Below are 22,444 nucleotides of genomic sequence, written 5' to 3'. Positions count from 1 at the left end.
CCCAAATACTGTCCAATCCAACAACCACCTTCCCTCCCTCCCTCCCTCCCTCCCTCCGCAACCCCCACCTTACCCACCTTTGACTCCTTCAAACCGATCTCCAGAGAATAATTTCTTGACCTACTATCTGCTCGCAAACCCTCTGCCCCCCCCCCCTTGATCCCTGCCCCGCCTCTGTCCTCAAGGAAATCTTATTGTCCACCTGCGCAGGAGAGCATGCAAGAACCATCGTAAAAGACTCCCTCAGCTCTGGAATCTTTCCTGATGCCTTCAAAATTGCTCATGTCAAGCCTCTTCTTAGAAAACCATCCCTTGACCCCAAAAGTTATCGTCCCATCTTGAACACGAGATTCCTTGCAAAACTCAGACTGAACTGCATACTCCCAACCAAACGCCTTTGTCGAATCCAACAAGCTCCTTGACCCGGCCCAATCAGGCTTCAGACCGCGACATGGAACCGAAACCACTCTGGCCTCAATCTGGGACGATCTTAAGATCACTGCTGACTCTGCAGGATGCGCTGCACTAATTCTCCTCGACCTGTCTGCAGCCTTCGACACAATTAACCCCTGAATCCTCCTTGACCACCTCCACTCCCTAGGAATCCGTGGAACCACGCAAATGGTTCGCCCTCAACAGGAAACAAAATAACCCCCTCCTCTCCCAGTTTGCCTTGGCTGCTCGCCCAGTTAATACATGTCTATTAGCCCTCCTATTCAACCTCTATATGCCCACCCTCCCTGGAATCATCCGACTGCACAATATCCTGTGCTACAACTACGCCGACGATACCCAAATCATCCTTAAACTGCACAACTCAAACTCCAACTCTCAGCCCGACCTCGCAGCCTGCCTCCTAGATATCAACCGTTGGATGACTACAAACCACCGCCACCTAAACCCCACTAAAACCGAAATCATGGTGTGCAGCAACACAGCTTCTCCCTCATCCACTCCCCTGGCCCCCTTCCGTGGGCCATCCATCCAACCCCTCCATCACAGTAAAAAACCTTTCATGCACTATGGACTCTGGCCTAACCCTCTCCTGACCGATGAACAATGTATCTAAATCATGTCACTAACATCTCAAAATCCTCAGGCGCATTTTTCCCTACCTCTCCTTACCGAACTGACTTGCCGCTGTTATATCCATTGTAATGTCGAGACTGGATTATGCTGTTAGGCAAAGTTTGTATGCAGTACCCTCTGGGGCCACTACACACAACTAGGAGTACAGGTGTAAGCAAAATCAACCTTTGGTACAAGTCTGCACTACACAGTTTTGTGGTAGCGTTGCCGAGCAGCCAGGCTTATCTCAAGAGGGAATGTGAGCTTTAAGGGTGTTACACAGAGGTCTATAATTACAAGTATTCAAATGGACTCGTACTCAAGGTTTCTTGGTAAAACACTATTTCACAGTCAGTTAAAAAACATTCACTAGAAGGCGGCAATCTATAGCACACAAAAAATATACTTCAGTACTTCACAGTACCCGGTTCTGCGGCATTTAAAGTACTTTGAAGGAGGAGCAAAATGGCATAAATTAATAAAACAAATATTACAGTTACTCTTAAACAGTGCAAATAGTTTGAGTTCACCAGAGTAGTTGATCCAATGCAATAGGTAGGCCAAAGTCAATGGGCCAGAGTCTTGTATAAGTAAAAACGGCCCTGGTAGTTAAACGGAAAAGTCTTTGCCACGCACGGTTCTCAGAAATAGTTCATAGAGAAAGCTTTATATGTCGGGTCACAAGCGGACTAGGCCTGCAAGTTGCCAAAGTTTCACATACTTTCGCAGTGAGGAAAGTTCTCTCAGTCAGGTTTTCACAGTACCTTATATTGAAGAAAAAGATGCAGCTGAAGACTTCCGTTCCTGGCAGTTCCTGCAGATCTCGCTTTTCTTGAGCCTCAGTCGGAGGGGACAAGAGGGAGGACGTCTGTGGACTCCTGCACGGCGAATGGTCACAAAGCTGGATAACTGGCAAATCTTCGATTCCGGTAGCTGTAGTCAAGCACACAAACTGGTGTCCTTCTCCCTTGCTATTCAGTTTCCTGCAGAATTCTGTGGAAAATACGAGCTCCGAGAATGGTATCCAGGTGACTTACAAGCAGATTGGTCCCACCAACTCAAAGGGTGAAGTCGTCCATGAAGGGCTTCTCTGTCGAGATAAACTTGGTGATTCGGAACTACAGCAGGGCTTCACCGGGCAAACCAACGATCCAGGAGTTGCAGCAGAGCAGCCATCCTCTTCAGCTCATCTTTGGTTCTTTGGTTCCAGTGGTTGACTCTGCCATCAAAGCCAAGAGACTCTGCTTCTAAACAGTTTTCTCATTCATTCCAGCCTAGCTGTCACTCGCCCAGCAGGGTGGCTGTCCTTGCCGGAAAGTCAGCCAGCCAATCACACCAGAGTGCATTTGGGTCTCCTAGGAGACCCAAGCACAGGGAGTTTCAGGCACCTCCCTCACTTCTTGCCCACCCCAGACACTCTGGCGGCAGAGGCGGTCTTCAGTCCTGAAACCGGCCAAAGGCGTAGGAACAAAGGGACCAAACCTAGTTTGGCACGCAGAGACAAACTCTAGAAGGACCTTTCCAAAAAGAAATGGTGAAAAAAGAAGACTGGCACCCGTTTAAACAAAAGGAGGCTCAGACGCCATCTTGAAAAACATGGCTCCCGCGATTTAACCCTACTGGTGTTGGCGGTTGGGAAAAATCATGGTAGTTTGTTGTAAAACCACTAACACCAGCCATTCTGAGAGGAAAGGGTAGCATTGGACTGCTACATGAGTTTCTAGACATAAGGGATACTAGCTAACCCCTCCACCACTCTATTGTAAGATAGGGTGTATTGGGTCTAGGAATTTAAAAAAAGTCAATTTAACTTTACTTTCTCTGGGAAACAGTAGTTCATCCCAGAGAAGGTATTTAAACCTTGGTACAGCCTGAAAGGCTTCCCTGTGCCACTGCACTGAGGGTGCTGTGTGACACATGAAAAGATGATGCCTAGGGAGTGGTCTAAAACTCCATAATCAAACACAAGAGTAAAACACAATCAAGATACATGAGTGGGGAAAAAAGATTCACACATTCTCTAGGTAAAAAAAGTCCTCAAAATCCAGTAAAGTTGCTGGGGGCCTCCAAGGTGAAGGGAATTAGCACATTTATGAGAATTCTTCCTAAAATATGCCAACTCCCTTTACCTGTGAGTCCCGGCATACCACCTTAAGCTAAAGAGCGCAAAACACTGCAGCTGAAATGCTACAAGCCCTGGGTCCAAGAGACCACACCTCTCCAGCTCTCAGAACCCTCCACTGGCTCCCAGTTGTACGAAGGGTCACTTTCAAGACCCTGTGCATCACTCATCGTGCAGTACACAAAACCGGCCCTCTATACCTGCAAGATAAGGTAAAACTTACCTCCCACCCCGCACCCCAAGATCAAGCTCTGACCTTTTAGTGATTCCAACTCTGCCAGGATCGAAGGATCCTCTTTCTCAGCATTAGCCCCAACTAGGTGGAATTCGCTTCCACCTCACATCGGACACACCCAATACTATATGACATTCCGCAAATTACTAAAAACCTGGCTCTTTACATAACGACAACCCTAAAGATAAAATGGATGGAGTGGATGAAGGGAATGGATTGAGGGAATAGATGGATGGAATGATCGAGGGAATGGATTGACAAAATGGCTCGATGGAATGAATGGTGTGGATGCATGTATGGAGTGACGGATGGAGTGGATGGAGAGCATGGAATGAATGGGGCAGATGAACGCATGTGAAATAAAGGGATTGAAAGTATGGCACGGATACATGTGGAATATGTTTATAGAGTGGATGAACTAGGGAGAATAGACAAAATTAATAGAACTCATGGATTGAGTGGATGGATGGATCGGACGGCCGAGTGGAAAGGTGGATGAATGGATAGATTGAACGGATTGAGGGGAATGTGTGGATGGAGTGTACTGATGGATGAAGGAGATCGATGGAATGGATGCTGGATGGAACGGATCGACACAATAAATTAAAAAACGGACGGATGGGAGTGGATGGACGCATGTAGGACGAGCGGATGGAATGAATGGCGTGGATGTACATGGAATGATTGGAAGATTTGTATAGATAATTGACGAATGCAATGGTCAGAATATGTGTATATGGAATTGGATGATATGACAATGCATTACTTATCGTAAAAGCATTTCTGATGGTTGTATCTGCTTCGATTCACATACTGTGCATAGTCCGACATCCAGTGGTCACTGCAGAGTATTGCATTTTGTTTTTCATACGAGAACGATCGATTGATGGAAGGGATGGAGTTGTCTGAGTGGATGGAATAGATGGATGGGGCAGATGGATGGAACGGATAAAATAAATGGAATGAATGAAATGAATGGAAGGAATAGGTGTAGTGGATGGAGTGGGCAGAGCAGAGGGGAGGGACTATGTGGAGTGGATGGAATGGATGGGGAGGTTGAAATGGATGGAATGGACAGAATAAATGAAGTGGATGGAGTAGATGAACCAGTAGATCGAATGGATAAGGTGGATAAGGCAGACCGGAAGAAAGGGTGGAACGGAAGAAAGGGTGGAATGGGTGAAGTGGGTGGAATTATAGAGTCCTCAGTATGAACAGTGAACATTAGCCTGTGCCAGACTCTGACAGGATTGTGAACATTAGCCTGAGTCGCTTGTAGCTAGAAATGCAAATGTTAGCATGTCCCATACTTCGGTCCCACACCGATTAGGCTTGTGTGGTGAAGAAGCTGTTAGCAAACCTACGATAGCAACCAAGACAAGACTCAACTGAGATCAAGTAAGGCTACACAAGAGGTAAATTCGCTCAGACTGTACAGTACCTTTGGTTAAAATAAATGGTTCCAGCTGGCTGCTGTTCCTGTGTGGTTCTGCAGATCCTGTTGTTCCTGTGCCTCAGTCGTAGGGACAAGAGGGAGGACTTCTGGGGACTCATGCAACACAACTTGACGGTCGGCGACAGCAAATGACAAACTTCTATTCAGTGACACTTTGCAGTTTCAGCTCCTCGCGTCTCAGCAAATAGCAGCGCTACAGACTCTTGGATACCACTTTAGACTTTCCTCGCATCTGGGGTCCAGCACTCGGTTGAGGTGGCTCAGGCTTGGTCAGTCCTGTTTACCAGGAGTCCAGAGGATCTTCCAGGAGATCGGGTCTGACTTAAAAGTGATGCATTTCAATCTGGTGTTCCTCTCCCTGGTACTTCAGTTCCTACAGCAGCAAGGAAGTACAGCCAGCTCCGAGAGGATGTCCAAAGACAAGTTCACTTTGGAGTTGATTGGTCCCACCAACTCGAGGGGAGACGTCATCCTTGCAGGGCTTCTCTAGTCAAGGCGAATTCGGAGCTTCAGCACTGCAGCAAGGCTTCACCGGGCAAACCAACAGTCCAGGAATTGCAGCAGGTTTCACTTTAAAAATTTTCTTCGGATTACTTAGTCCAGTGGTCGACTCTGCCTTCCAAGCCAAAAGCCTTGCCTTTTATGCAGGTTTCTCCCATTCATTCGCATCCTAGTTGTCACTCACACAGCAGAGTGGCTGTCCTCCAAGGACAGCCAGCCGGCCAATCACCTTTGGGTGCATTCCTGTAACCAAGGGGATTAAGCACAGGGAGTTTCGGGCACCTCCCTCACTTCCTGTCCCTGCCAGACACATTGGAGCCAGAGGCGGGCTTTACCAGTGAATCCCCCCAAAGACAAAGCAGAGTAAAAATCAAGAAGGACCTTTCCAACAGGAAATGGCGAAAAAAGAAGACCAGGGCCATTTTGACAAAATGGGCACCCATCAGTGCTTTACTGCAGCTGCAATTGCAGCCCGCGGTAAAAATACAATGGTAGTAAAAAGTAAACCACTGCCACCAGCCATTAATTGTAGAAAGGGTAACAAAAATGTTACATGAGAAACTAGACAAAGGGGATACTAAGTAACCCTGCAGCACAAGATAGTGTGTGCTGGGTCTAGAAAGTTACAATATTTTAGTAAAGTCAATTTCACTGCTCTTGAAATCCAAGAGAAGGTATTTAAACCTTTGGGAAATCTAAAAGACTTCCATGTGACACTGCACTGAAGGTGCAGTGTGAAGCAATGTAAAGGTGATGCCTATGGAGTTTGTCAGACTCCATACTAACAAAGAAACAGTTAAAATCACATTAAAATATGGGAGTGAAAAAAAGGGTCTCACTCTCTCCAGGTTAAAAATTGAAAGTCCTTAAATCCAGCAAAGTTGCTGGGGGTCTCTGTTAGGGAGAATTCTAAGAAAAGTGCTTAATTCACTTCACCTTAGAGACCCCCAGCAACTTTGCTGGATTTTGAGTTTTTTTCCCCCTGGAGAGAGTGCAAGCCTTTTTCCCACTCTCTCAGGTATTTTGATGTGTGTTTTACTCGTGTTGTTTGATTATGGAGTTTTAAATAACCCCATAGGCATCATCTTTTTATTGTTGTGTCACACAGCACCTTTAGTGCAGTGGCAAAGGGGTGTCCTTTGGGCTCCCCAAGTTTAAATACCTACTGTTCCCCAGAGAATGTAAAGTTAAATTGACTTTAGTATTCTTTTTAAATTCATAGACCCAGCAGAAACTATCTTCCAATAGAGTGCTGGAGGGGTTACTTAGTATCCACTTTGTCTAAACACTCTTGTAGCTGTCAAAAGCTACCCTTTTCCATTAAAATGGCTGGTACCAGTTGTTTTATAACGAACTACCATGATTTTTCCCCGACTGCGAACATCGGTAGCTAAAAATCGGGGCTACCATGTTTTTCAATATGGCGCCCAAGACCCCTCTAAAAACAGACTCTGGTCATCTTTTTTCTCCGTTTCTTTGTGGAAAGGTCCTTCTGGTGTTTAACTCTGCGTGCCAAACCAGGTTTGGTCCCTTTGTTCGTGGGCCTTTGGCGGGCTTCAGGACTGAAGTCTGCCCATGGCGTCTGCGTGTCTGTGGTGGGCAGGAATTAAGGGAGGTGCCTGAAACTCCGTGCTTAGTGTCTCCTAGGAGACACAAATACACTCTGGCATGATCCGGGAAGGACAGCCACCCTGCTGGGTGAGTTGCAGCTAGGCTGGAATGAATGGGAGAAAACTGTTTAAAAGGCAAGTTTCCAGGAATGGAAGGCAGAGTCGACCACTGGAACGAAAGAACCGAAGACGAGCTGGAAGAGGACGGCTGCTGCAACCACTGGACCATTGGTTTGCATGGTGAAGCCCTGCTGCAACCCCGAATTACCAGATCTCCAATCGACAGAAGCTCCTTCAAGGACGGCTTCTTCCTTTGAGTTGGTGGGACAAATCAACTCAGCAAACGCCTGGATACCAATCTCGGAGCTGGTTTAGGTTAACCGGGGGGGGGGAGGGTAGGGGGTGGGGGGACACCAGTTTGTGTTTGGAAGCCACAGCTACTTGAGCTGAAGTGACGCCACCTGCCTGCTCAGTCACTCTACCAACTTATGTAGTACATACCTATATCAAGGGTTGGGTTAACTATTGCCAGGACGACAAGGCTGGTGCAGCCTCCCACAGGGTACTGCATACAATCTTGCCTAGCAGTACAATACAAAGAATAGAGTTCCAAGAAGACAGTCCATAAGAATGAATGAGTAGAAAACGGCTCCACTCATTCAGGATTTCAGAAAAAGGTCCAGTAACAAGTGCTGGGGGTCTCATGGGGAGAGGGTATGAAGCATCAAAATGATAGATCTCACAAACACTCACCCCCTAAACTCCCAGCTCACTTATTTCAACTTAAATTATAAACAAAACCACACAAATTGTACTTACAATGTGCTCAATATATTCCTGGCCGGCCTGGATGACATCCAAAGCTCGTTTCTTTTGGTCACTATCAAGTAATGTCTTATATGCTTTGTCAACAGCTGAAAAGAAAAAAAACATTAAATGTCAGGCATTCCAGTCTACCAGCAAATGACTAAAAAAGTTCCACAAAAAGGTTGAACCAATTATCTCAAGTGTTTAAAACATTAGTAAAAATCGACACATTTTACTTTACTGTACGGTCTCTAGAATACAAGTCACAGTAATCACCAGACAGCTCTGTGCAATTACTGCTGCTGTAACGAATCCAGAGAGCCACCCACATTGGGACCCTCTTGTTTATATGGATTTCTAGAATCTGGCCTGGTTGATAGATTTTAGGAGGCCACCCTAGTTATAGTGAACAGGGAAATAGAGGTTAGCCAAAACCCAATAAGTTATCAATGGAGAGCAGTCAAGGATATTCTCAGGAGTGAGAGCGGGGGTCAAGGGTCCATAATAAGTCCACGCAGTGAAGTACACAATTCAATTTAGACAGGAATGCACACAGATCATGTTTATTCTAGGCTTAAACACACTAAAAATTGAAACAAGCAGGTGACAATATCGTACAACACTCAAAAATAAACGTACAACACTCAATAATAAACATATATACAGTTGTTAGGACAGTTTTTCTACAGTCCAACTAAGAGCGTCATAAAACCATACATCTGAGGCAGTACATAAATTCACTATTAGTATAATGCTATACCACCCGAGAACATTTGGTAGCATAGACCGAGAGGCCAAGCATATTTTAGAAGGGAGAAAGGGGTGTGTTAGGTAAGAATTGGTGAAGTCACACTGTTTGAGACTACACAACACTTATCTGTTCTGTATTGGGTAACCCACCTTTGGGTATAGGTCTGTACTACACAAGTTGGTAGTGTGACTGAACAGCCAGGCCTATCTCAAGAGGGGTAAATGTGAGCTGCAAAAATGAAATCCGTAAATACAAGTAGCCAAGTAACACACTCAAGGTTTCAGTTAGTTATTTAACATCAATTTTTAAATAAGCGTTCTTAAAAAAGGAAATTTGTTGTTAACAATGTAAATATACTTTAAAATTACTTATCATAATCAAAACAAGCTGCTGGATAATCTATGGATATGCTTCTTGCACAATTCCTACACCCTGAGGTGATGTCAATCACAAGGACAGTAATGGCATTTATAGATCACAGTAGTCAACTTTGCAGATTCTGAGGTTACAGAAAGAAAAGGTTAAGGAAGGAAAAAGGTTAGACAGTGTCTCAGTATCGTGAGGACAACTAAATCTTCCAATGAAATCTAGATAAGCCTTTTATTAGGAAAGATTTGGAGCAGTACCCTTTGGGTGCACTGCAACAACCGTGTCCTCCTGACAATAGGAACCCAACCTTTGGTACAAGTCTGTACTACACAGGTTGGTAGTGTGGCTGAGCAGCCAGGCTTATCTCAAGAGGGGCCAATGTGAGCAGTAGGGTGGTTACACAGATTCACAGTGGCCAGTAGCCAAATAAACACTTATACTCAAGGTTTCTTGATTAAATAATAATACATTTATTTAACAGTCTGAATAAGCTTTCTTCAGAAGGGGCACTATATAAGTAACACAAATACACTCCAAAATACACACTCGTGGTTTCTCTAAATCAACAAATACCCATTGGGGATGGCACACAAGACACTTCCAACACCCTCAGGTGACTTGAATAGTTAGGACACTGGACATTAATATATCACTGTTACATCTAGAGCAATACTGAGAGGTATGTCAAAGAAAAGGATTATAGAATAAAACAAGAGAACACAACATTATTCTGAAGCATTTAAGTACTTTTGAACCCCCAATGCAAAGTAAATTAACCCATTCCTGGGAGGAAAGGTAAGCACTACGTCAGATGAAAGCAGAGTTATCCAGGGAGCCAGGCCTGCCAATGTCAATTGGGCAACAGTCTAGGTGAGCTGAAGCACTTCTTGTAGTTAAGTGAAAGTTGTGCACAATGTTTTGGAAGTCTTTGTAGAAAATGTAGAATCAATGTAGGGCCACAAGCTGGGAGGCTTGTGAGAGGTAGAAAATGCAAGCAACTCTACAGAAGCAACCAAGACAAGTCTCAGGCTACAACAAGAGGTAAGTCCTCGCAAAACTTTACAGTACCTTTGGTTAGAAGAAATGGTTCCAGCTTGCTTCAGTTCCTGTGCAGCTCTGCAGATCCTTGTGTTCCTGGGCCTCAGTCATGGGGACAAGAGGGAGGACGTCTGGGGAATCCTGCACTGCAATGGGACGCAGCAGAAAAGGACAAACTTCAATTCAGCGGCAATTTGCGGTTTCTGCTCCTTGCGTATCAGCAAATAGCAACACTGTGGTCTCACGGATACCACTCTGGACTTTCCTCGCATCTGGGGTCCAGCACTCTTGAGGTGGCTCAGGCTTGGTCAGTCCTGCTTCAAAGGAGTCTGTGGGGGTGGGGGAGGATCTTCCTTCAGCACAGGTCCGTCTTAAAAGTGATGCACTCGGTTTGGTGTTCCTCTCCCTGGCACTTCGGCAGCAGCAGCAGAGGTTGTCCAAACAAGTTCACTTTGGAGTGGATTGGTCCCACCAACTCAAGGGGAGACGTCATCCTTGCAGGGCTTCTCTAGTCCAAACAATTTCGGAGCTTCAGCATAGCAGCAGGGCTTCACCAGGCAAACCAACGGTCCAGGAGTTGCAGCAGGCGTCTCTTCAAAGTTCTTCTTCGGATTCCTTTGTCCCGTGGTCGACTCTGCCTTCAAGCCAAAAAGCCTCAACTTTTATGCAGGTTTCTCCCATTCATTCCAGCCTAGCTGTCAATCACACAGTAGGGTGGCTGTCCTTGCCTGACCTCCCTCACTTCCTGCCCCTGTCAGACGCACTGTAGCCAGAGGCGGGCTTCACTCGTGAATCCCGCCAAAGACAAAGCTTACAAAGGGACCACAACTGGTTTGGCACGCAAAGTAAATCTCAAGAAGGAACTTTCCAGCAAGAAATGGAGAAAAAAAAGAAGACCATGCCCATTTTGACAAAATGGGCACCCATAGGTGCCTTACTGCAGAGCTGCGAACGCAGCCTGTGGTAAAAACACTACGGTAGTAAAAAGTCAACCACTGCCACCAGCCATTAATTGTAGAAAGGGTAACACAAATGTTAAACGTAACGTTTAAAAACGTAACCCCTCCAGCACCCTATTGTAAGATAGTGTGTGCTGGGTCTAGAAAGTTACAAAATGCAAGCAAAGTCAATTTCACTTTACTACTCTTGGAAACAGTTTATCCAAGAGAAGGTATTTAAACCTTCGGGAAATCTGGAAGACTTCCCTGTGTCACTGCACTGAAGGTGCTGTGTGCCACAAAGTGAAGATGACGCCTATGGAGTTTGTCAGATTCCAAAGTCAAAAGAAACAGAGCAGAAATCACAGAAAAATACAAGAGTGGGGAAAAAGGCCTTACTCTACATGTAAAAAATAAAAAGGCCAAAAATCCAGCAAAAGTGCTGGGGGTCTCTAAGGTAGAGGGGAATTAGGGAGAATTCTCAGAAATGTGCTATCACTCCTGCAGTGACACTCAATAAATCGCATAATAAATCAACCCTGTTACAAGTACACACCTTGCAGCATTACATTTTAGAACAGAGCTAGTAAAACGATGCATACTTTCTGGAGGGGCCTCAAGCTACTCATGAGGAGTATGAACACTAACTATTTTAGAATGCACTAAGCAAATCAGGTATAGCACAACCCTATTACACCAAGAAAGGCACAATACATTTCCAGATAAATGACTGATCTGTTGATACATAGCTATCCACTACCCCAATAGCTAGTTATACCCAGTTTACTTTTAAGATGTGAGTAATATCATATCTGAAATAAGTAACTTTATGAAACCATTTTAGAATAGCACTAATGCAATTAGGGAAGCACAGCACAGGGTTACAAGTTTAGAGGAGCAGAAGCTATTCAAGGTAAGGACTATATACTTTTAAGAGGGGCTACAAGTAACTCAAAGACAAGTATTAACTCTAAGACTATTTTAGATCTGTATAAAGCAGACCAGGAAAAGCAAAACCAATGATACACTTTAAGAACGATAAAATGTTAATCAAGGTAGGTAAACCATATTGGTGAGCCTTTACACTCATTCAGTTAAAAATACTAAAACAGTACCAACACTTATTTTTTAGAAGGGGGTTAACGCCATTCAAAGTTAGTTTATACAGTTTTTAGAGGGGCAGAATGCAACTCAATGTTAAGCATAAACGTAATGACACTTTTTAACCTATTCTTGCATAGAGATACAGTTACCACGCTAACTTCTTTAGCAAGTTCTTTTACACTTATACTTTCACATCAGAATCCTTTTCTTGGTCAGTCCTTCCCTAGTCCATTGCAACAGTTTTCCTAGATGCGAAGAGGTACACTAGTGGTCTAGGTGCCAGCTGCAGGCAGGTTAAGACAGGGTTCAGTTGCAGGAAAGTCATAGTTCCAGAGGACATCTTTAACAAGTAAGTATTCACTTTCAGAGTTTAAGTGTTCAGGAACTTCACAGAAGGCTCCCTTATATGCGTTCCAGCATTAGGCCTGTGCAAGTGGTATGGGCAAACTCCCAACCACACCAATCACCCACTCACCCACTCAGCCTTACAGGATGCACACCAGAATTAAGGTAAGTATTACACAAGCACAGACAGTACCTTAGGAGAAAAGACGATCTTCGGAGTGAATGCCTTTAGGATGCAGCAGCACAGGAACTGGTCCCTGGATTCTTGGTCTAGAGACTGGAGAACTGGATACTGGATGGGAGCTTGCAGAAGCAGTCAGAGGAGGCTTCCAGTAAAGCTTTCTCCACAGATTCCTGCAATTGTGGATTTGGTGCCTTTTTACAGCAGCCAGTTGATCGCTGGTTGGATTCTCTTCACTCTCTCTCTCGTCCTGCACTCTGGTGAGGGGACGTTAGGGATTCAAATCGTGTATCTGGAGGTCCAGCAGGAGTCCAAAGTTTTAGCTGGATTCGGACTTCAGAAGACCATGCACCTCACTCGGGCTCAAGGTCCCAAAGTATTGACTGTTTGCAGCCCAGCAAGGTCACAGCACCTCATTGGACGGCACAAAGGACAGGCATTCCTGAGATTAGTGGCTCTCACCAGTCTCTAGGTAGGAGTCATCGCATTCGGGACTGACAGGTCAATTGGAAGGAAGGGTTGCATCAGACTCCGGTTACACAGCAGGCTCTCCGGTCACTGGAAATCGCTACATAAGCCTTTTATTCAGCTTCCTCTTCGGATTCAGCTCCAGTGGTCGACTTGTCAGCAGCTTCCAGTTTCGGGGTATTTATCAGGAATTGCAGCACAACTTCTGCAATCTCTCCCTGCAGTTTACAGAAAGGGGCGGTCTGTCAGTCCAATCAGGACAGCCAGCCCCGCATTGGGACTCCCGGCGAAGACAAAACCTCCACAAGGTCGTTCCCACCTAGCATGGCAGGGGAAGACCTCAAACAACAAGGGTACTTAAAAATGGCGAAAAAGAAGAAACTCACCATTCCAGTAGAAGAACAAGTTACTTACCAACTCGTATCTTTCTTTCGACTGGATGTTCCTCCAACGTATTCCTCATCTTTGATATGTAGTGTTCACAGCTCGGCTGCTTCGGAAATTCGGCAGAGGGCGCAATGCATCGATGGAGTCTAGTCGATGTCCCTCTAAGGCCTTCGTCGAGGGTGAAATCATTGGATGTTATAAGTAGCACGCATGGCACCTGTAGCCTCAGTTCTTGTTCCCCCAACCCCCTGGCCCCTCCTCGTGTAGTAGAAGTGGCCACAAGTCGGGCCTGAACATACTCAGCCTTGTTGGAACAAAAGCTCTAATAGCATGGGAAATTCTACAGAGGGGTAGTTTAGGAGGGTGATGAATGCTTTGGAGGAACATCCGTCGAAAGAACGTTACCAGTTGGTAAGTAACTTGTTCTTCGAATGGATTGTGTCCTCCAACATATTCCTCATCTTTGACAGACTCTCAAAGCAGTATCCATGATTGGAGGAGGGTGAAGAATTTAGAAGGATGGAAATTAAAGGGCAGAGTAAAGGACTGCCTTTCCAAACGCCACATCTGGAGCATGGAAAGTCTCCAAGGAATAATGCTTGGTAAATGTATGTAGCGAAGACCACGTTGCAGCATTACATATGTTTTTTATAGGGACACCCCGTTGCAGGGATGTTGATGTAGCCATCCTCTGGTTGAATGAGCATGCAAGCCCTCTGGAGGGACCTTGTCCGCGAAAGTATAGCATTCACAAATAGTGAGGATGATCCACCTAGACATGGTCTGCTTAGACACAGCCTGGCCTAGTTTGTGCCCGGTGAACCCCACAAAGAGCTGGTCATCCACTCTCACCTTGGACAGTCTGGAAATATAAAAGCTCAAAGCTCTCCTAGGGTCCAACCTATGAATCCTTGCCTCTTCCTTACTAGGATGCGGAGGAGGATATAAGGCAGGTAGCACAATTTTCTGACTCAAATGAAAGTCTGACACTACCTTAGGTAGAAAGGAGGGTCTGACTCAAAGCAACCCTGCAATTGTGGAAAACAAAGGGTGGCTTGTAGTGAAGTGCCTGCAACTCGCTCACTCTACATGCAGATGTAAGAGCAACCAACAGAAGCATTAAATGTTAACAACCTCAACGGGCATGAGTGCAAAGATTCAAATGGTGCACACATCAGAAGATTCAAGACCAAGTTGACGTCCCAAACAGGAACTTGAAATAGTGAAGGTGGGAACCCAATGGAAACCTTTAATGGTCCCCACCTGAAGACCCTTGTGGGCTAAAGAAAGTAAAAAGGATAGAACATCCGGAGTTGAACATTAGAAACGATTAACATTCTTCTCTCTGCACCAGTCGCAGAACTTATTCCAACGGCAATGGTACAGAGACTTGGTTACCAGCCACCTGGCTGAAAGCAACACCTCCATTACGTCATCCGGTGTTAGGGAGAATTCTAAGAAATGTGCCAATTCCCTCCACCTTAGAGACCCCCAGAAACTTTGCTGTATTTTGAGGACTTGATTTCTTTTAGCTGGAGAGAGTGAGACCCTTTTACCCACTCACGTATTTTAATGCGATTTTGAACTTTGTGTTTCTTTGGTTATGGAGCCTGACAAACTCCATCATCTTTTAAATTGCGTCACACTGCACCTTCAGTGCAGTGGCACAGGAAAGTCCTTAAGATTTCCCAAAGGTTTAAATACCTTCTCTGGGATAAAACTACTGTTTCCCAGAGCAGTAAAGTGAAATTGAATTTACTTACATGTGTAACTTTCTAGACCCAGCACACAGTATCTTACAATAGGGTGCTGGAGGGGTTACCTAGTATGTCTAGCTTCTCATGTAACATTTGCATGTTACCTTTTTCTCGCTGAATGGCTGGTGGCAGTGGTTTCGTTTTAACTACATGGTGTGCATGTACTGCGGGCTGCGTTCGCAGCTTCAGTAAAGCACTCAAGGGTGCCATTTTTTTTTTTGTCAAAACGGCCCGCCCTTCTCCCCCACCCCACCCATATCTTTGTGGAAAGGTCCTTCTTGCGATTTACTTACAAACCAGGTTTGGTCTCATTGTTCGCTTTGCCTTTGGTGAGATTCACGAGTGAAACCCGACTCTGGCTCCAAGGTGGCTGGGGTAGGCAGGAAGCGAGGAGGTGCCCGAAACTCCCTGTCCTTTGCCCGGTGGTTTGCCCAGTGAAGCCCTGCTGCTGTGCTGACACTCCAAATTCTTATAGCGAAGCCCCTGCAAGGACGACTTCGGCCCTTGAGTTGGTGGGACCAATGAACTCCAAAGTAAGCCACCTGGACATCCAACTCAGAGCTGGTTGAATTTCCACAGAGTTGCTGCTGGAAACCGTATAGCCAGGGAGAGGAACACCAGATTGTGTGCGTTGCTTTTATGCTGGCCAAGAGCTCCAGGAAGATCCTCCAGACTCCCAGGAAGCAGGACTGACCGAGCTTGAGCCCCCTCAGAGTGTGGGATCCCAGAAGCAAGCAAAGTCCATCTCGACAGCCAGGAACCGCAGTGTTGCCGTTAGGAAGAATTGCATGCAGTACCCTCGGGGTCCACCACATACAATTAGGACTACAGGTGTAAGCAAAGACAACCTTTGGTATAAGTCTGTACTAAACAGTTTTTGGTAGCTAGCTGACCAGCCAGTCTTATCTCAAGAGGGAATGTGAGCAGTACAATGAAGTTACACAGAGGTCTTACAATCACAGTGGTTCAAGTAGACACCTATACTCAAGGTTTCTTGGTAAAACACTTATTAATTTATTATTACACAGTCATTGAGAAAAATTTCACTAGAAGGAGGAAACTTAATATACACAAACACTTCAATACCAAACCAATAAGTCTGAGTAAATTAGGCTCCCCTGAAATAGGAGCAAAATGGCATTTCAGTTATTTTGAATGGGAGTAAAAAGTTAATAGAATAGATCACAAATACTTTCTTAGGCAGTGCAAATACTTTCAGTTCACAAGAGGACTCGATTCAGTTCAATAGGCGTAGGCCACAGTCAATGGGCTAGTGCCTTGGATAGGAAAGAGCAATTCTTGTAGTAAACGGTAAAGTCTTTGCCAATGTTCTCAGAAGTAGTTTGTACGAAAAAGAATCATATTTTGGGTCACAGGCTGATTAGGCCTGTAAGTTGGGAAATGTTCAAACTTTCACAGCGAGAGGTAAATTCTCTCAATCAGGTTGGCACAGTACCTTAGTATGAAGAAAAAGATGCAGCTGAAGACGTTGGTTCCTGGCAGTCCCTGCAGATCTCATTGTTCCTGAGCCTCAGTCATGGGGACAAGAGGGAGGACGTCGGGGACTCTGCACTGCACGGGGACAGGTCAAACAAGCTGGCAAAAAGGAAGATCTCCGGTTCGAGTAGCTGTCGTCAAGCACACAAGCTGGTGTCCTTCCCCCTGGTTAATCCTAACCAGCTCCGAGAATGGTATCAAGGTGGCTTACGAGTTGATTGGTCCCACCAACTCAAAAGGAAGAAGTCATCCTTGAAGGGGCTTCTCCGTCGAGATGAACTTGGTGATTCGAACCTGCAGCAGGGCTTCACCGGGCAAACCAACGGTTCAGGAGTTGCAGCAGCCGTCCTCTTTCAGCTCGTCTTAGGTTCTTTCGTTCCAGTGGTCGACTCTGCTTTCCAGTCCAAGAGACTCGCCTTTTAAACAGTTTTCTCCCTTTCATTTCAGCCTAGCTGCCACTCACCTAGGAGGGTGGCTGTCCTTGCCAGTCAGCCAGCCAGTTATCCCAGAGTGCATTTGGGTCTCCTAGGAGACAAAGCACAGGGAGTTTCTTGAACCTACCTCACTTCCTGCCCACCCCAGACACTCAGGCGCCAGAGACGGTCTTCAGTCCTGAAGCCCGCCAAAGGCATACGAACAAAGGGACCAAACCTGGCTTGGCGGACAGAGACACTCTAGAAGGACCTTTCCAAAACGAAACAGCGAAAAAAAGGACCGGGACATGTTTAAAAGGGGCTTAAGGCGCCCTCTTGAAAAACATGGCTCCCGCAATATTTAACTACCGGTGTTTGCAGTCGGGGGAAAATCATGGTAGTTCGTTGTAAAACCACTGCCACCAGCCATTTCGATAGGAAAGAGTAGCATTTGACTTCTACATGAGTTTCTAGACGCGGGATAATAGGTAACCCCTGCAGCACTCTATTGTAAGATAGTGTGTGCTGGGTCTAGGAATTTTAAAAGACTAGTAAAGTCAATTTAACCTTACATTCTCTGGGAAACCGTAGTTTATCCCAGAGAAGGTATTTAAACCTTTGGGAAGTCTAAAAAAAGATATCCGTGTGTTACTGCACTGATGGTGCTGTGTAACACACATTAAGATACCTATGAAGTTATCTTAAAACTCCACAATCAAAGAACACGAGTAAAACACACACCAAAATACATGAGTGGGAAAAAAGGCTCTCACTCTTTCCGGTAAAAAAAAAACAAGGCCTCAAAATCTAGCAAAGTTGTTGGGGATCGGATTCCAAGATAGCCGCCGGAGAGACGACTGTGCTAGAGGCACTCCCGGAGCCCCCAGCCCAGAAAGTGGCATACTAGGAGCAGTTCCCCTCCTCGGGTGCCCCTACCTGCTGGAGCTGGTGTCTGTGATGGGGGCGCCTGGTCGTGGTGCGGAGTGAGCTCGAGGGACCTGCTCTCCAACCGAAGTAACGGAGCGTGGCCTGTCCCGGGGAAGCGCCAGTGGTGTTGGCTTGGTGCACATCTCCAGGGCGAGAGGGGCCGCGTCGGCGAGACAGAGCAGTGTGCCCGGGCAGCGTTGCGCTCCTAGGGAGTGTGCGGGTGGTGCCGGTGCCCGTGTCTTGGCTGAGCGGAGGGGCGGGGGTCCCGGGTGGGACCTGCGGCCCGGCCTGAGGCCGTCTCCGCCCCTGTGATCTTCGTGCTCATCCCTGGTGCTGGAAGTGGTGTGAGCGGGCGACCCGGGCCCTGGTGAAGAAAGGAGGAGGGGCCCTTTGCAGTGCGACCCGGCCTGGGGCTGTCTCCGCCCTTGTGATTTCCGCGATCTTCCCTGGTGCTGGAGGCGGTGTGAGCGGGCGAACCTGGGCCCCGGCAAGGAAAGGAGGAGGGGCCCTTTGCAGTGCGGGGAGCAGCAGAGTAGCTCCGGAGAGGACCCGGACATTGGCAGCAGCCTGCAGCAGCGTTAGCATGTGGCCTGGAGCCCCGCAGGAGGGAGGACGACTCCGCTCCGCTGCAGCATAGTGCAGGGGACTCGGTGCTCGCAGCCTAGCACGAGCAAAACGCGGGCGGAGACCTGAGCGGGAACAGCGCGTGGCCCGGCGTTGCCCTTGTCCCCGGACAGTGTTGGTGAGAGTGGGCGACCTGGGCCCACAACGGAGGGAAGTGGTGGGGCCCTCTGCAGGGAGGAGGAATCTGGAGCATCAACAGCAGCCTGTGGGAGGCTGAGGCAGTGGCTTCCCTGAGGCCCCACCGGAGGGAGAAAAGGGAGCACATAGTGGACCGTCTCTGGGGAAGACCCCGGGCCTTCAGCGGCGAGGTTGCCTTAATTTTGATACCTTCTGCGGGAAGCGGCAGAGAGCGTGGAGATTTCGTGACACGGGGGAGGTCTGGTGCAGGGGTACGTTCAAAAGATCACTGCTTGGGCACTGCGTTCTGTGCCTGCTCCTTGGCCCCCTCACCCCCTATAACTATTACATTGGGAATGTACTGTTGGTGGTCAGAGAAGCAGCCCCAGGCCCCCCTCGCCCCATTGCTTTAAACTGGGGCAGTGCCGCTGCTGGAGTGTGTGGTGGGGGCAGCCAGTTCGCTCTGGGAGGTGATGTGCGAGGACTGGTGGAAGGTGCTCCAAGTGCCCCTGATAGCGAGAGGCCCAACCCCACCTCTGGGGGAAGAGCGGTGGAACCTCTAGAGCATTTCTACAGGCCTCAGGCCACTGCTGGGTTGCATCTACTCCGCGAGAGGGGGAAAGACTCTAGAAATTCAGGGTTCACGGCCAGGGGTGAGGGTGCCCCGGTGACCTGGGAGTGAGTGGGCCGAAGACCCGTTGGTGAATAGAGAGGACAGAATTGCACGAGGAGTGACGTTGGGCTCGGTCAAGAGGGGCAGGAGCCAGGAGGACCCATCCGGGTGGAGAATGTCTAAGGGCAGAGCGAAGGTCTCAGGGACCCCGGCGAAGGGAGAGCAGAAACCACCAGAGGGCATGCTTCAGAAACTATTGAGACGGGAGGAGGTGGCTGAGCCCGGGGGCGGAAGAGAGAGAGTGGCGGGAGTGTGAAAGGCTTGGACCTGGAGGATGGACGAGGGGGCGAAAGGGTCACAAAAAAGCTCCTGGAGGAGTGCTTTCAATCTTTTGGCGATAGAATGGCCCAGGTCATGCAAGTACACCTTGACAAGATGAAGGAAGATCTGGCGGGGCGATCCGAGAAGTGAGCAGTGACCTGACCAATTTGGGCTCAAGGGTGGACACTAATGAAAGGACGCTCCAAGATTTAGCAGAGGACTCTTAAAGAGTGCAGGAATGGGTGGAGAGTCTTGCCCATGCCACCCACAATTTGGAGCCTCAGACCGAAGACCTTGAGAACAGGTCCAGGAGAGCGAACATCAGGGTGAAATTTTTACCAGAGTCTGTTTCGGACTTGGTCCTCCAGCAGACGGTGAGGCTGTTTGCTCCTCTAGCAGATGTGTCAAGCCCGGATGAGATCAGAGTGGACAGGGCTCACAGAGTGGGGCCCAGAAGGGATGAGCCTGGTGCCCGACCGCGAGATGTGCTCGTGGCGCTGCATGACTATGCACAAAAAGAAAGTCTTACGGGCTGCAAGGGGGGGCAGATGCCATTAGCTTTAATGGCTCAACAATTCAGTTGTTCCAGGATTTGTCGGATATTACTCTCAATAAGAGGAGGCGGATGCGCCCGATAACGCAGGATCTTCAGAAGAGGGGCTTGAAATACAGGTGGACAGTTTCATTTAGCTTGGTGTTTGAACTGGAAAGGAGGCAAAGAAGGGTCACATCTGTGGAGGAGGATGCGTCCATCCTCGGGATAGAGGTGGACCACTCCTCAGGTGAATCGCCAGACAGGGGGAAAAGCAGCCCAAACGAAAGGAATGGGAGTGGTCAACACTGGCGCCAAAAAGGAAAGCGAGGAGGAGGGGCCAGGCAAGGGTTCCCCCTGGGGGTGTGGCTCCGAGCCCAGGGGGGGGGGCTTTGAGATACCCGGGGAGGGGTGTCTATTTGACGTTGTAGTGGCTGGGGGAGGCTTGGGGTCATGGAGGAGTTCTTATGGGTCTGGGTTGACCTGCCAATGGGGACACTGGAGTGGGTAAGCGGCACTGCTCCTGAGGGAGAGGTTCGGGGAGGGTAGAATCAGGGTGTGGGTTTTGGTCCCGTTAGGAGATCCACGTTCTCTATGGGCAATGGGTAAGGTTCTGAAAAATGTTGTCCCCGAATGTTAGGGTTTTGAATTTGCCGGTGAAAAGGAAAAAAGTGGAGCTCATGCTGGCGAGAGAAAACCCTGACATCATTAGCTTTCAGGAAACTCATATACAAGAAAAAGATAGACTGAGGGTGTGCCTGAAGGGGTTTAGCCGTCTTTATCAATCGAACGGCCAGAGGAAAAAGGGGGGCGTCCTTATAGTCCTAAAACGGTTTAGATGTGGCGATCGTAGGTTCTTCCCGGGACAGTGTGGGCAGGTTTCTGGTGTTAAATCTTCAAAGCGGCAGGGAGGTCTGGTCAGTGGCTACTACCCTCTATGCGCCAAACACAGGGCAGGACCACTTTATACAAAGTATGTTGGGTAAACTGGAAAGGGCTGCTAGGGGCAACATAGTGCTCACGGGGGATTTCAATCTAGCTTGGGATCCAGCGAGGGATAGGAGCGCGAGGCTCTGTCAAGCCCAGGCTAAGCCCTCCAGAGAGCTACAGTCCAAACTGGATAACCTAGCATTAGTGGACGCATGGCGGGAAGAGAGGGGTAATGATAGTGGGTTCACTTTCTATTCTCATGGGCGCAGATCCGCTTCCAGGATAGATTATGTGTGGATGTCTCGCTCTCTTGTAGGTAGGCTAAAGGAGATTGAGGTGGGTGCAATTTCGCTCTCAGACCATGCCCCGATTGTGTTGGAGCTTGCACGGCCGTCGCAGTCGGCTGGGCTGTGGAAGTATCCTTCTCACATTTTTAAAGATGTGGTGTTGCAAGAAGAATTGCGGCAGGAGATAGGTCACTTCTTTCAGAGAAATGATACAGAGGTTATGGATCCTGGGATAGTGTGGGACGCTTTTAAAGCTACCATTAGGGGGGGCGATTATTGTGATCAAGCTGAAAGCGGTCATGGAGAGCTTGCCGTTAGACCCTCCGCAGAGACTAGAAGGAAATACAGGATTAAGGGCCAATTGGACACTATTATTTCGGTTAAGGCGGAGAGAGATACACCTCAAGCTACACCTCAAGCAGGCAGAAGTACTATGTGAAAACGAACAGGGCGGATAGGTTATTGGCTAGAAAGCTGAGGAGAGAGGAAAAGGACAGAACAATACTGAGAATTAGGACGCCGGAGGGGGGGTAGAGATGACAGAGACCCTAGAAATCAAGAGGGAGTTTGCGAAGTATTATGGGGAGGTGTATAGCTCTGACAGTCCAGCGGGAGGTCAGGAAAGGTATTTCGAAGGCTGTCAGCTTGCGGGGGTTGAGGCAGCGAAGAGGGAACTAGAGAAGGACCTAACCATAGAGGAGGTTCACAAGGCTATTGCGGCTCTTCCCCTTGATAAAGCTCCAGGGCCGGACGGTTTCACGGCAGCTTTTTACAAAACGTATAGGGACGTGCTGGCCCCGAGACTGGTAGCCTAACAGGGGAAAGATCCTGCTTCGTGCAGAGCATATAGACAGATTTCCTTAATCAATTTGAATGCAAAGATGTTTACTAAGATCTTGGCGTCTAGGCTTGAACCTCTCCTTCCATCCCTAGTAGAGCGGGACCAGTCTGGTTTTGTTAAGGGAAGGCAAACGCACGATAACACCAGGAGGATTGCCCATATTATAGAGAAAGTGAACAAATTCAGGATGGAGGCCATTGTGGTG

The 22,444-nt window shown here is 47.7% G+C and overlaps 1 protein-coding gene across 1 annotated transcript in view; it reads right to left on the bottom strand.

Annotated features, from left to right (window-relative positions):
- Positions 1–22,444, bottom strand: part of DNAJC8 (DnaJ heat shock protein family (Hsp40) member C8) — a 285,178-nt gene that overhangs the window by 175,744 nt on the left and 86,990 nt on the right. Inside the window, exon 5 of the mRNA XM_069623065.1 lies at positions 7,812–7,906. Within this exon, the coding sequence (XP_069479166.1) occupies positions 7,812–7,906 (95 nt within the window). The remainder of the gene's footprint in view (positions 1–7,811; positions 7,907–22,444) is intronic.

The sequence above is a fragment of the Ambystoma mexicanum genome, chromosome 11 (assembly GCF_040938575.1).
Source record: "Ambystoma mexicanum isolate Mex_15411 chromosome 11, UKY_AmexF1_1, whole genome shotgun sequence".
Taxonomy (NCBI): domain Eukaryota; kingdom Metazoa; phylum Chordata; class Amphibia; order Caudata; family Ambystomatidae; genus Ambystoma; species Ambystoma mexicanum.
The sequence above is the reverse complement of the archived record's forward strand: the minus strand, read 5'-3'. Positions and strand labels throughout refer to the sequence as shown.